The following is a 15,127-nucleotide window of genomic DNA, read 5'->3' as shown; positions in this document are numbered from 1 at the left end:
CTCCTGCTCCCATTCTTTGAAATATCTGACAGCCTATACTCAAGTCTCCCTCTCACCTTCTCCTGCACTTCTCCCTTTTAACCCACCCCCTCCCTTTCTTCCTTTTCTCCCTTGCTTTCCTCTCCCTTGTCTCCAGCCACACTTAACCTCACAAGTTCATTTTCACCCTCAATCAATGTGTCTGAAGGCAGAGAACCAGTGGCTTAAATCCTGCAGTCCTTGTTCAGGCAGAATTGCCCCCAGGGGCATTTTGCCTGTGCAAGGACTGGAGTGGTCGGGCCCTGCGACACAGCCCTGTACACACACCCCCCCGCCATGGGAGCAAGGATCAGTGGAAGGACGACATACATCTTAGCCCACACCTCAGTTGGGACTGGCATTCATCTCTGTCGCTGCGTCTGTCTGTCTGTCTTTCTGTCTCTCCCTGTCTGGTTCTCTCCGCTTCCATGCCCTTTGCTGCTCAGATTTTGGCCATCAGCTGCCACTGGAAACAAATCTTTGCAATTGCTAGAACTTTCAAGTTCATTTACCTAAACCTTCTGGAAGAGGCAGAAAACATCTCCTTACCTCTCCCCTTCTCTCTCTCTCTTTCTCAAACGCCATCTGGGTAGCAGAGGCCTCCAAATTATGTAGCAAAGGGCTGGAGAAGCACAGTGGCTTCTTTTGACATCTTGTGTTGTCATATCCTTACTGCTGCCATCCTAGAAGTTGTATGTAGTCCTGAGCTATCCCTGTGTGTGTGTATATGTATGTATATATGACTCGTTTTCTTTTTTGAAAAAAATGCTGATAAAATATATGGAGGGGGGTGGATTTATTTGTAGTTCGTGGGGTTTTTTGTTGTTTTGGGTTTTTTTTTAATATCCAGTGGTGTTTTTATCGTTAGAATAATCCAGCTAACACACCATGGTGACCTCAGCTTCTATACGTAGGAAGCCACGTTGAAGCATGGTTGTGAGCTTTAACAATGGCAAATGCCAGTTCACAGTGCTTTATTTTTACTTTGGTGGGCTACTCTGAACTCTTCCTGAAATGAGGCTTAGATCAATTCGAATTTTATCACCTCTTATGCTTAATCAACAATTCTAGGGCATGTTTTTTCTCTGTGTTGGTGAGAAAGAAGTACGGTAAGACTATCCGACCACAACCATGTTTGAACAGCATTATTTTGGTTTTATTTACGTATATTTTTGTCAGGAAGACGGGGCCTCTTTTTTTCTCTCTTTTGGCTTAAAGATGATGATATTCTGAATGCATTTCCAGAGTTCACAATATGATTTGCCCATTCAAAGAGGTGATTTTGGTAACTGCACAAATTTTTCTGTAAGGAAAACTATACCAAATATGGGCAAATAGAAAAAAATATATGTTTTGCAGAAAAGAGAATGGTGAATGCAAATGACTCCTTCCTCAGTTTACCTGAGTATTTCAGCTGTTACTGATGACCAGCAGTATTAGCACCATAAGAAAAAAGAATGTAGTTTCCATGGGGAAAACTAGTTTGAAAGACTCTTCATACTGCTCAGTTTTGAGGAAATACCCCTATATTGTGGTTTCCACAAAACTACTTGTTATACTTGGCTTCTGACATTATTCCAGGTGCATGGAATAATCAGAATGTATTTTGATGTGGGGATTTAAGAGCAGCATAAAAATAAATTTGCCCTACTGGATAAATATAGCCACACACATACTAGTCAATTAAAATATGAGAAATGGAATATGAAGACTCCAGGAGAACAAATCCTTAAATCCTAATTGTAAAAGCAGTAAAAGGCAAGTTAGCCCTATAGCTGTTAAGACTTGATGCACAAACCTGTCTGGAGTCCTTCTGAGTGAAAATGGTTAGAGTTGTCTTCAAAATGCTGAGGCATGATATCTCAATGACTGCACTGAGGAGTGGATCAGGCTTTTAATTAGTGCAGACTTTCACGTACTCAAAACCCTGTTGGGTTTTAAGGCTTTTAGAGAGGGAATCTTGATTTCTTATTTGACTGTGAATTATTTTTACAATAACAATAATAGCTAATAGTAGGAAGACAAAGTACAACAGGCCTTGTCCTGTGTTGGTTAAATGGTAAAATAAATGTGTGACATGTACATTTCTGTACAGAGTTATTTTAAAAGTACACATGTGGATTGTCTGAGCAGTATTTAATTTTCCCTGTCATTTTTCTATCATATCATTAGGAAAAAAAAAAAAAATTCTGGCATCAACATTTGTGATATAATACAGTTATATTTAATTTTCCTTTCAATTCAATGTTTTTTTCCACAAAGCTCAAAAGAAAAAATAATATAAAAACATTAGAACTACCCCAAGCTGGTTACATTTTCCATTGGCTTCCTAGCCAGGATAAATCATTCCTTTTGCCTAGTAAAAGTTGCTTTTAACTTTCCCTGAACTCTGTTAGAGATTGTATCTTTATAAGAATCCATAGAAAGATCTCTGACTCTGAATCCTTAGATCGTCTTTTAATATATTAAAGTTAATTATGATAGCTCCCTAAGCACTGTAAGTTAGATGGTCGGGTGCTTGGGTGAGTTCAAACACAGCTAGTTCTGCCATCTAAGGCAATTCCTTGAAGCAGTGAAAGATGTCTTCTGGCATTTAATTCCTTTTTCTAATATCTGCTTTGCTGAGAATGCCCAAGAATTTTCCTGCATCGCTGTTCTCTACATGCAGATTGCAGCAATAAAGGGTGCACCCTCTCCCATATTTCACTCGCTCAGTTTTACTGTAAAAGCTTCTGTCCTTCATCCAAATTACAAGAGCTTTTAACATCGGTCCTCCAAGACCTCATTCCCTGCATCATCTCTTACTATTATGCATATTTAGAGATCCGCTAATCGGTTCCAGATTGCACTGCCAGTTGCAATGAAAGCAATGTAAGTGACAGAAGAAGGGAAAACACACACAAGTGTTTTACTTGTTTTCCTCCTCAACTTTCTCTTCTCTGCCATCTTCTTGTCCTCAGTCACTTTCTCCCAATGTTGCTGAAATTTTTGGTAGCAGAGATCATGTCTCCCATTTCCAGGAGCATTAGGGGCAGTTTTAAGCAAGGCAGTAATTAGTTCCCCTCTGCTTACTTTGTCAGTGATTTTTTTCCTGTCTTTCTTCAGCCAAGATACCATCAGTCCAGGGGAAAGGCTCTTCCCCCTTGTGAAGGTTTTTGTGCCAGGCACTCAGCAGCAGTTCAGCATGGTGATGGGTGCCATTCTGCAAACTCAAATGCACAGACTAACAGGAACATTTGAGGTTCCCATTAAATAAAGACCTGATTATGGGTTTTTTTGCTGGTAGGCAAGACAATGCAACCTCCCAGCCAGATCTGTAATCAAAGGTAAACACGTACAAACTAATTTTTGCCCCTTCTAATACAGTCAATATAGCACCCTCATTTAGCTTCTGCACCCCTCCCTCTGCACTCATAAGAGTTTTTTAAATTTTTCACTAGATAACTGTTTTTAAATGGCTGGTCTGTTCTTCATGGAGACCATCTGGCACAACATGCCAACAAAATGATTTCTGCTTCATGTATCTTCATAGACATCTGCTAAATGGGACCCATTCCCAGTTGCATCCAGATGACCTAGCTGTAGAGGCTGGTTTGCTGCTTATGGTCAGCTGATTGATAGCCAAAAATGTGGCTCTGGCTCTAATTGCTAGTAAAATTGATAATGTTGCAGAGTAACGGGACATCCCACCTGGTCACATCCCAGTTTTTCTCTCAAAATCCACTTTCGAACTTGGAGACACCAGTCAGTGGTGCTGCCTGCTGAGTCTGAGTGACTGGGAGAAAATCTGCTTCACTCAAAGCCAGATCAAGTGGCATCTTTTCCTAAACTGAACAGACATGAAGGCAAAGAGACCTCAGCAGTAAAGAAAAACTTGTTAATAGAAAGACACTAAAACAAATTGATATTTAGAGCTGGGGATTTTGAGGCTCAACTGTGTGCCCAGACTTGAACACAGTAAATCACACAGCGTGTATAACATATCATCCAAACTGCCCTATTGTTTTTTTTTAACCAAAGAATTCATCAAATCAATAACCATTTATTCTTGAAAAGAGGTATAGAACAAAAAAATGTTGCTTGGTAGCTTTGTAACAGCTAGCTTCAGTCTCCATACAACCACCTCTAACATGCTCTGATAATGCCTGTGTTTAGCATTTCCAATCCCAGAATGTGTCATAGGCTTTATTGTATCCCATATTAACATATAGAAATCCAGTATGATTCTGTAGGCTGTTGTCTTCTAGGAAACATTCTGAATCAAAATTAAATAACGTTGTAACTTGGCAATGAAAAGATACAGCCTGGGAATTAAATATGAACTGTTACAAATCGCGGATGAAAATGGTCCATCACAAACTCTCTCTTTGGGCTGCTGCTATCTCTGGGTATCCTCTCTTGAGCAGAAATTCATTACACAAAAGTAACCGGGGCTGCTAGTTCACCTGTATCTACTGTCTCTTGCAATCCACACTCCCGGTGCATTTGAACAAAGGTAGATTGGGTTTTCAATGTGCAGTTTCTTTGAGCACTTTCATCAAAGCGTAAGATGGCTCATTCATCTTCGTCCTCTCCCAAAGCCTTTGGATTTACCAGAGGAAGGGTCCTGGCAACACTGCATGCAGAGTCTTAGAGCTGGCAGCCTGCCTGCCTTTTTCTCTGGAAAAATCTGCTCATGATCTAGTCTCCATCTGGCTCCATCAGTGCCCAGAAGAGTTATCATACTGAGGAGTGGGTATTTTGCTACAGACCACAGGCCTGTTTCTGACCTTGACACCACTGCTGTAATTCCCCATCAGTTATACAGGAGCCACAAAGATGCTACTGAACCTTCCTTCTGGATTCACACGCTCCTGCCAACCACATCACAGTAAACCTTTCACACTGGGCTCACAGCAAACCTCTTCACAGATGGGGCCCAGCAAAGCCTGAAGGTCTCCAGCCTCCTTTTGTCCATAGGCAGGTGAGGCTGCCCAGAGAAACCCCAGTAACACCAATACACAGAGGGCACCAAGTTTCAATCTGTTCTTCATTTTTCCTTCTTGCTTTTCCTTTTTTCGACATCATGGAAACCTATCAGCTAGTTAATAAGTAATTAACAAATAGCTGTAGAAGTGCTCAAATGTTCAATGCACTGAAGACAAGCACAGCCACAACAGAAGAAAGATGTGATTTTGGGAACTTGCTTAATTCTTCAAATCGTCAGCCCCAAGGGAGGATGAAGCCCGTGGATGATACTCACCCTCTCAATACTAATGGAGTATTGCAAGATGTTGGAGACAAGGAAAGTTCCTGCCAACCTGTGGCTCAGGAAATTCATCTTAGAGGATTCTGATGCCATTATCCTTTCAAGACTGGCTGTGGGATGATACAAGGAATGGATAAAACTACCCCTCATACAGCACACAACAGCATGTCCTTAAAGTAGCCAAGACTGGCATGAATGCTCTGAACAGTCTCTTCTTTTTCATTTCAAGATCAAAATCAGTGGCATGGTCTTAGTTTATGAGAACCTTAGGAGGCCAAGCCGTGTCAGATACCACCTCTCTACTTGCAGCCCACCAGAGCAGCTGTGCTTTCACAACATTGCTACAGATAAGATGTCAAAATGATGGATTTTTTTGGATGTTTGGGATGGGAGAACCTGGATATGAAAAGAACTTTCATTAGGAAATTTTGAAAAGCAGCCCCACAGATTTCCCTCCCTCCATCTCTCACAAACAATGAGAAAAAAAATAGAAGAATGACCAATGTAAGAAAGAACATAAATCTTCCTAAAGGGGTGCAGGAAAAGAAGACTGCCCTTTCCAGCACAGTGCGAAAGACACTGCTGGGTTTGGTGTTTAAAAGCCATATTAACTTTGCCATAGGAAAGAAACTGAGGCACATTGGACTACTTAGGAACAGCAACGAGGAAACCATTGGCATGGTTGGTAATAGAGTTGAGGAAAGATGGAGACTTGTGAACTCTAAATTTTCACACTTGTTCTCTTTCCATCTTGCTTAGGAGTCTGGTCTGGTCCCAGGGTCATCCCCCCTCAGCCTGCTCTACGCTGGAAAAGCCTGATTACCTCCTTTAGTAGCACTTGCTCTGTTGTGGATCAAGAACTGGGCAAGTGAAAAGCCAAGTTGAATGAAAAAAGTCCACTCTGTCACACATGGCTTCTGATAGAGATGTCCAAATCAGCAAAACCTCTCCTCAGCCAATACTCAAATTGGAAAATCCTTAAAATCACTCCACCTGTAAAACAAAAGTAAAAGGTCCTGCACACAAGTGGCCTTTCAATATTTATTTGCATGGCTCAGTTTATCTCCAGAGCCTTCCTATCCAGATGTTCTAGGGCACTTTTTTGGCTACTTGTCCCACAAAACACAAATAACAAAACACAGACAAAGCTGCACCTGCCTCTCTGAGTCAGACCAGTACTTGTACCTGAAGATGAGCAACACATCTCTGATGGTGTTTAATATCTACTTGTTCCTCAGGAGCCACCCAGGCTTGATTACCATAAGACTTGAACTCATCATTTACCCAGAGCTAATGAGAAGGATTATTAAAACATCCTGAAAATTAAGAATAATTTGCATAGATATACTTTACCAATTGTTCTGCTTTCATGAAAGTAATGGGAAAAAATAGAGCTTTCAGCTGTGTAAAAAGTGACTCTCATTAGCTATCCAGTAATTGTCAATCTAGAGTAATCTGCATAACCAAATTAAAGCAATTGACTTTCCTTATATTTACCTTAAGCACTTGGAACCATAAGATTACTGTCTGACAATTTCATGGATATATATATGAAATTAATTAATAAGCTATTCAAATTGGCATGATTTGCATATTTGAAGGTAATTAGAAAAGCAAGTTCTAGAATTTAAAAATCTTAGAATACATAGGAAATGAAGGAAAAAAAATTGATAGCTGCAGGACTCATTTGCTTTAAAAGTTACCTTGACCTTATTAACTGTATTCGAAATAGGCTTTTGTTGCATACAGGTATGCTAATATGTCCCCCAGTATCTGAGCTCATGTGGAATCTATGTGAAGTATAAATGCATATCTATTGCATTTGTATGAGCTGGTACTTTATGTCTATTGACCCGCATGAGTCGGTGCAGGCAGAAATGTAATGGCAAACTTCATTGCAGGTATCACATTTTTCCTAATTCTTCTTATTGCACCAAATGAGAATTTAATTCCCCAGTGCAAGAGACCTTAGTCTCTTATGCAAAGCTACCTGAGGATTAGCTTGTCACATTGCATTGGAACAACTCAAGGTTTTTCCCAGGGAAACCAGCAGGGTGTTCACCATTTGCCCCAGTAAGAGCGGCATCATACATCTTGATATTCCCTGTTTTACTGTAAGGCTGCACCCTTTTCTAATAGGCACTAAAACCAAACCTCAATTTATGACAATTATCTAAAAAAAACCTCTGGTGCTTTACCCAAGTTAGGGTCATAGGAAGGCTTGACTTTTTGTTTTGCAAAAGCTCCTTGTAATGGTAACTTTTTTTCCATTTTAAAATGGAATCAAAATTTTAAATTGCAAAATTTTCAGTAAAAGATTACTCCAACAGAAAGAATTGAGGAAAATCAAAACATTTGCTTAAGTAAAACCAGATTAGTCTAGACTTCATTTTTTTTCATAGTTATATAACATTTCTAATTGAAACGAAAAATTAAATTGAAATGTGTGAGAATAAAATGTGAGATTTCAATCTTACATTACTTAAATGCTTTTTTCAAAACTGACATGTTTCTATGGAACATATCACTTTCAGCATCAGCATTCTTCTAATGGAAAATATTTTTGTAGAAAAGAAATCTCTGACTAGTTTTATTCAAAATATCGCTAGAAATTCTCAAAGAACGGCACACTTAATTGTTGTTGTTTTTTTTTTTTTCCTGCTAGTAATTTGATTTCACCATTGGGTTGTGGGAATTGAGAATTATGCCCTCTGCAAACCAGCAGTATTCTCTGTTAGAGAGATACCAGATACATTTCTGCCTGATTTTGTAATAACTTCACAGACTTTGGTGGCAGGTGGATTATCTCTAGAGCTCCCGTGATTAAAACCACACACAGCAGTGGCAGACAGATGACTGTGGAGGAGGTTGTGGTAACTCCCCAGTGTTCCCCAGGCTATTACCTGCCAGCAGCCAGGTTGATTTGAAACCCTGACTTTTTTCAGCTCTCCACAAAGACTTGTGTTACTCAGACAGCCTCCTGAGGTCACTTCAAAATTTTGACACTACAAACACCAGAAAATGTCTAGTGGGTTTTCTTTTATTATGTCTCCATGGCACTGACAACCTCTAAATCTCTTTTTTTTTCCCTATACCTGGGTAAATTCTTGTTCTTCTTGAAGTTATGTCCTTGCAGATCCCATCTCAGCTTGTATGTGACCCACATGTGTGAAAAAAAAAATCTCCAGAACAGTAGAACTGTTGGCTTGCACTTGCCCTATTTGTGTCCCTTACATCCAGCCAAGACGGAAGTGGCCAAGCAGCTGAAACAGCCCTTCGGTTCTTTCTCACTACCTGTAGCAACAAAAAAATCAGTGTTGCTTGCAAGGTATCCCTTAATGAAAATGCCTTTAACTGCCGTCAAACTCTTATCTATGTATGACAAGTTCATTTCCCCAGAATGTGTCTTTCTGCCCTTTACTTTGTGCCCAAGAAGGTCACAGATGCGGTACGGCTAAAGCAGGTAGGACTCTTGAAGGACTTCTAGGTACAAAGAACTTGAGCTAGAAAAGACCGATATCCTAGAACTGCAAAGGAACTACACAGCACTGCAGCCTGCTCAGGCCAACTCTACAGTGTGGATTCTCAGAGGCATCCTTCCTGCAAAGAGTATTAAAAAGCATGAAGTTAATATCTATCATGCGTTCCTCATGAAAGAAGGCTAACAGACCAATGGGAAGTTTCCAACAGATCTTTATGGTTAACTTTTAATTCTCCAAGTGTCAACAGCAATCAAGGAAACATCTTAGACATCCATCATCAACAGCCAACTGCTGCAAGTGGTCTCCTAAGAGCTTCATCCACAAGCCGTATTTTCCTCAGTGGAGAAATGCCATTATAGATTGTCACAAAATGCAAAATAAGCATCTGACCATTTGTTTTCTTGAGAAATATGAAGATATTCTGTCATATCATGGTGCCAAAGTCTCGAACACAGATTTCCTGTCATCTCTTCAAACCCAGGGCTACGAGACAAAATTAGAAGCCTGACATTGTACCACTGCATTGACTGAGACAGGTCTGACTAACAAAGCAACCATAACACTGTACATTCAGCTGATTAAATGTTCCCCAGACCAAGCCAGACCAAAGTTCTCCACAGCATAAAGGTTGGATTCTGTCTCACAAAAAGAGATTCCTCCCTACGAATGGAAGAAGTCTTGTTAGAAAGTAAGAAAATTATCATCAAGAAAGTTTTACCCGTCAAATGTCAGGAAGAATTCAGTTTGGATTTCCTAGCAAGGACTGGATCATCTGAAGGAGATGAACTCATCATCTTGAGTATGTCTTGTAGTGTTAAAAAAAATTACTGTAATCAACAGTGCTGATAATGGGAATGCCACCTGCCTGTACTGCCATCTCAGTGGCAGTCAGGCTTCACATCTACTGCAACATGCTTACTCAGCAGTCAAGCAGCCTCCTTGGATACATTGATTAAGTATGTACTGTACAAACCTAATGGAGCTTCCCTCCAGGCATTTCTAGGTGCTGCTTTTCTGGATCGCCAGTACACAGGGTGTTTCAAAAAGACTGACCCAATTTTAAATCGGGTTGAATTTCAAATCAGGTCCATTTTTTGAAAGATCCTGTGTAGTTGTAGCAGACTAGCCAAAAACCCCAGGGAACTCAAACCTCTCAACATGGTCCTCCATCTCCAGTGTTCCACAGGGATGAGGTGGGGTTGATGTCTCTTCTCAGGATTTTTCTACTGAAACTTTCATTTGAATCTATTTATTAACACATCTTATTTTTTTCTTTTAAATTTTTATCTATGCAGAAGATATTCTAAGCCATGAATATTTCAAGGGGCTTTGATACTACCATGATGGTACAAAGTGTTTAGTCTTTTTGCTCATATTTTTTCTTCCATCTTTACAGCTCTGAAAAGCCAAGTCATCCCTTCTCAGGATTTCAGAATGGATTATGTTATACTATAAACATCATATCATATTGACGGTTACATGTTGCCCTTGGAACATAGAAACTGGTTCTCTTGGAGTGCAAATTTTATTGTCTCCTAGCTTTCAAAGCATTCATGCTGTAACCAGGATTTGGAAACCCATAAACACGACCTGTTGCAAACTATTTCCTTGACTTGATGGCAAGATCAGACACCAAGTTTGATATGTGAGTCAGTATGGAGGTTCAGAAGACTTTGATTCTCCCTGTACCCATCTGGAGGTTCTTTGCAAATAGCCACCAGAAAGCCTCACTCCCACCTACCCACGTGGAGCACGATTAGCAGGAACACAGTGCTATCAGTTACATTATTCGGTGCTGTGGTCTCTGAGTTTTTAGGTATCTCTCCATTGAATAAGCCTGTCTTCTTTCCAAGAGACCTCCTCACCTGGGATCCTGAATTCACGGTAGGCATAAGCTGTGCCTTTCACTTTTGTGCCTGTAGAGCAGAGGTGTCAAACTCATAGAGCAGTTACAATTATACAGGCCTAAAATTACATTTGTCCCTTTGAAGGCAACCACAATGCTGATGTGGCCCCCCAGTGAAAATGAGTTTGACACCCCTGCTGTAGAGGCTTTAAGGATGCACACAGTTTTGCAGCAGCTCGAGTAATGCATCTGTTTAAAATGTTGGTGCCCTACTACACATTGAACAGTTAAACTGAGGTACATGCAGGTAAAAATATTCTGAGGAGCTTTTCAGACGTGCTACAGGGATCCCCCAGTCTTTATCCTGCAGAATCTTTACTTTGGCCTCCAGAACATGCTTTTCTGTTTCATGACCTCTTCTGCTCTTTAGCATTTCTATTACCTTTTTCAATATGGTGACATCAAGATTAAGAAAAAAAAAAAAAAAAGAAGAAGAAATAAATGGCCCAAGCAGTTTCATTGCCCTCATCTTCACTGAGTGTCTTTACATAGATGCAGCCTGCCTCAGACATTTCTCTTCCCACTCTTAGCCTGCATGTTCCCTTCTCTGTCATTCTTAGTACACCCCTGGACTTGTTTGTGGTTTACACTTCAGGTCCCTGTTCTCTATGATGGAAATTGTGCAGAGCATCATGTCTTGACTGATCTTGCTATTATTCTTGTTGCCCTTTCCCATTCAGTTATGTGTGCTGCTGTGCCCCACATGTCAAGAGCAGGGTAGAATACTTGAAGTTCCTTTGCAGGCTAGACCACATGCAGGTAAAACCAAGTATAGCCAAAGCTGCCTTCTGTTAAGTGCTGTAGATTCTCCAAAGGCTTCTTCAAAGACATCAAACTGATGAGGATTTGCTTTTGTACATTGTTCTGAGATTTCTAGAAATAAAATCCTCTCCATTTCAGATGGGAATTAGACACTGGATTTATTTCCAAGTACCTATCACCATGCCTCAGTCCCTGTGAGCTGATGTGACTACTACATTTTCAGGTGCTGAGTGCTTGTCCTTCTGAAATTAGCATGCCCACATTACTTGCAAGGCTGAAGATTCTCAGAAAATCTAGCAATAGCTCTCAGCTTTATAGTTAGGAATGGCCACACTTGAAAGTCCCAGTAGCAAGTTCTCAAATACCTGTGCTCAGGTCCATATGGCGACTTTTTGGCAGAGGTGAAAAGTGGTAGGATTTGGCTACTTGCTGAAAGCTTTGTGGATATCAGAAAATGTATTCAGGAACCTGCAGCTGGGGGTTGATTTCCCTTCATATACTCATGCACAAAATATCATATGCACAAATGTGTCAGGAACCTCAGCCGGCAGTGCTACAGTTTGTACCAATACAACCTGCCAGCACTAACAGAAACCTTCCCATGCTGCTTTTGAGCCTTTACTGTAGGTAGTAATATAATTTGCCACATATTTGACCCCAACTTAAAACACAGGCCAGTTAGCTCTGGGAATAAAAGAGGAGTAAAACACCCTCTATTTCACTTTCTTAGAAGTGCCGAAGAGAGCCAGAGCCTTTGGTTTCTAGTGTTTCCATGTGTTGCCAACTCCTCCGAGTTGAGCATCCCACATCAACAGTTCCTTGTATCACGATATCCTTTTATACAGCTCTTTTGACTCTATTACATTACTATTATCTGTACTTTCTGATGAAATACTAACAATATCAAGTTAAGGTATAATATTCCACAGTAATTTACAAGCCTTCTTCAGCCAGTCAGTCACAGATGAACAAAAACTGTCAGCCAGGGAGAATGGCAAATCCTGAAAGGTGCTGAAAATTTTGGGGCTTACTTCAGTTAGTTTGAAGGAGCTTTGTACCTTCTACCAGGAATGCAGCAACTAACAGAATAAGGGTGCTTCTATCGTTATAAAAGATGATTTGTAAACCTAGAAAGAGGAAGGGAGATGGGACAGAGAAACTTTTTGCTGGAAAGATGTTTGCCAAGCAACACAAAATCAAATTCTATGCCTGGTCTGTATGAAATATCTCTATGGGCACCACTCCTTTATTTGGTATTCAAGCCAATTTTTGCCTGGATGTGATCTGAAAAGAAAACACAAGAGCAAACATGTCAAAGAGGAGGATAAAAGCAATGAAATCTGACACTGCCAAAACAAAGAGTTAACCCAAAAGACTATTATATGATTAGGTGTACCTAGGGTTTTTAATTGTTCTCGTTTGCCCGCATCAACAAATAGGCTGTACATCCAAACTACATTTTTGATTTAGGTAAAACAATGCCAGATTGGTTACTGCAGTGTCCTTGGAGAAAAGGAGCGCACTTCAGGAGTCCTCTGTGGCACTAGAGGTGAATTCTGCCATTGGCAGAAGAAGAAATTCATCAGTGTCAGCTTTGCTAATGTAGGCACAGGAAGTAATGACAGACAGGTTTGGCATATGGGACATAAGATAGAGGTTAAGCCTTAAGGATTATGTTACTGTTGAACTGAAGGACTCACAATAAAGCTGGTTTTATTTGATTTTCAATTCTGCTTCTTACACCTAAGGGTATTTGCAGCCTTGGGTGTTTTTGAGAATTGTTTTCAGTATTGGAAATGGCCCCAGAAGTTGATCAAGGAATGTCAGGCAGAGTGTTTGCAGCAGCTAGGCTTTTCCAGGCACGACAAGGGCTCAGCTCAGCTCGGCCTCCAAGGACACATCCATTGGGTCCCTGGAGCTTTGCTGAGAGGTGGGTAAAGGTACAGCAAGCTAACCAGTTTTACCAACCCATTTTCCACAGCTCATGGTGGGTGTTGTAGGGTTGCCAAGAGCTGATTAGACTGTCCCAACCCATTGTCTTAGCAACAACAAGGATATTGCCCAGAACTATGTGTAAGGGAACGGGGATATAAAAATAGGAAGTGTTGCTTTAACACTGGGATGTTATGGGTTTACAAATCAGACTGATGCACTAGAAGCTGGCTGGTCCCTGTGCAGACATGGCCTGGATCTGAGCTGACAAGCTAAATCAGCCCCTGTATGGAACTGGACAGTAATCATACAAGAAATCTTTTAACAATGTGAGTACCTGCACTGCCTGGATGCCAGGATGTCTAGCACTCAGGAGATACTGAGTGTAATTCACGTATGGTGGTAGTGGATACAGCTTACATCAAATTCAATGGGAGTTGTACCTACCTCTGCCATGGCCAGCTTTGATCCTGGGCATCCTAGGGAATAAGCCCAGCCTCTTGTGCATTTCTTTCAAACTCCCTTTTGCCCTCTTCTGCCGTTTTGTTGCTCCTGTGTTAGCCAAGACCTAGTTTACTAGGGCTCTTGATTGGAGACTTATTACAGCTTATTTCTGTCTGCCTTTCTTTAAAGCCAGCTGAACATACCCAATGTTCTTCCTCTATGGTAAGACAAAAAATACAGACCACCCTCCCAGCTTCTGTGACACTCTTTCTAACACACTCCTTTATTCTCTTCCCCGTGATCACAAGTTCTCTCTCCAAGTCCAGCCTAGTTATTTGTGCATGAAGCTGCCATGTTGTGTATTGGTGTGAGTCTGGTGTTCACATGAGCTGTGAATATGCTGCACATATGTATTTCTTGTGCATCCTGAGCTTTCCTTGGTCAAGTTAACTGTCGTTCTGCCTTCTAATGAATCACCAAGAGAGAACTAGACCTGGTAAGATTTCTTGTTAGCAACAAACTATGTCACTATCAGGATGACACTGAATGAGTTTGCATGAGTGACTTCATGTCCAAGCCTCCACAATGGAAGGGATGGGGACTCTGACTTTCCTCTTCAATGAGGTGAAGGTCTGTAACACCACAGTTCTTACCTTGCACACAAAAAAAAAGTTGTGCCATGGTGCACAGTGTTCAAAGGCAGTTCCCACGCTACCCCAACAGAGTTGCAGTAACTTCCAGTCTCTTGATTGCCACTTTGCAGAACCTCCTTCCTCAGGCAAGGAGATGCCTTCAAAAAGCTGGATGAAAGCCAGGGGAAAGCAAGCAAAGCTACTCAAGCACCGGCTAATCTGTAGCCACCTAGTTGTAAAATGATCATAATCTCCCAAGGCATTGCTGAGTGTTCTTGGCTAAGTGGTTTGATGCCAGTAAATTGTAGATTTGCGTCAGAGAGGAGTCTGTTCTATTTTATCCGCTGCTTAGATTTTGCCTGCTCCAGGACCCTAGGAGCGCAGGGATAATTTTCTGCCTAGAGCAGCTGCCTCCTCTTAGCAAGGAAAGACAAAGAAATGCTAAAACCTTTGTTCAGACCCATGTCTCAGCTTGCTGCCATTCAAATGGCCAAGTCAACAAGAGCAGCAGCAGGTAGAATAATAAAACACTTTTTTTTTGGTCACAACTACAGCAGTACTGCTGTCCAAATACCTTTTACATTTGGACCTCATCTCTCTTTTAGGTGCTGTTGGAGTTTAGCTTCTTACAGAAAGTGTGAGAGAGGCCATAGGAGTCCTGTAGAACTGGGAGAGGTGTGTAACCTTATAGTTAGGCCTCCGG

The 15,127-nt window shown here is 41.0% G+C and overlaps 1 protein-coding gene across 20 annotated transcripts in view; it reads left to right on the top strand.

The window, feature by feature from the left end:
- CACNA1C (calcium voltage-gated channel subunit alpha1 C) overlaps nt 1–15,127 on the top strand; it is a 490,018-nt gene that overhangs the window by 437,355 nt on the left and 37,536 nt on the right. For 15 of the 20 annotated variants that reach the window (XM_082047656.1, XM_082047663.1, XM_082047664.1 and 12 more), the window contains one exon: nt 13,982–14,014. The exons of the other annotated variants lie outside the window; for them this stretch is intronic. In XM_082047656.1, the coding sequence (XP_081903782.1) occupies nt 13,982–14,014 (33 nt within the window). The remainder of the gene's footprint in view (nt 1–13,981; nt 14,015–15,127) is intronic. 20 annotated transcript variants of the gene reach the window in all.

Source organism: Streptopelia decaocto (assembly GCF_964273445.1).
Source record: "Streptopelia decaocto genome assembly, chromosome: 1".
Lineage (NCBI taxonomy): Eukaryota > Metazoa > Chordata > Aves > Columbiformes > Columbidae > Streptopelia > Streptopelia decaocto.
This window is presented reverse-complemented; position numbering and strand designations above follow the sequence as displayed.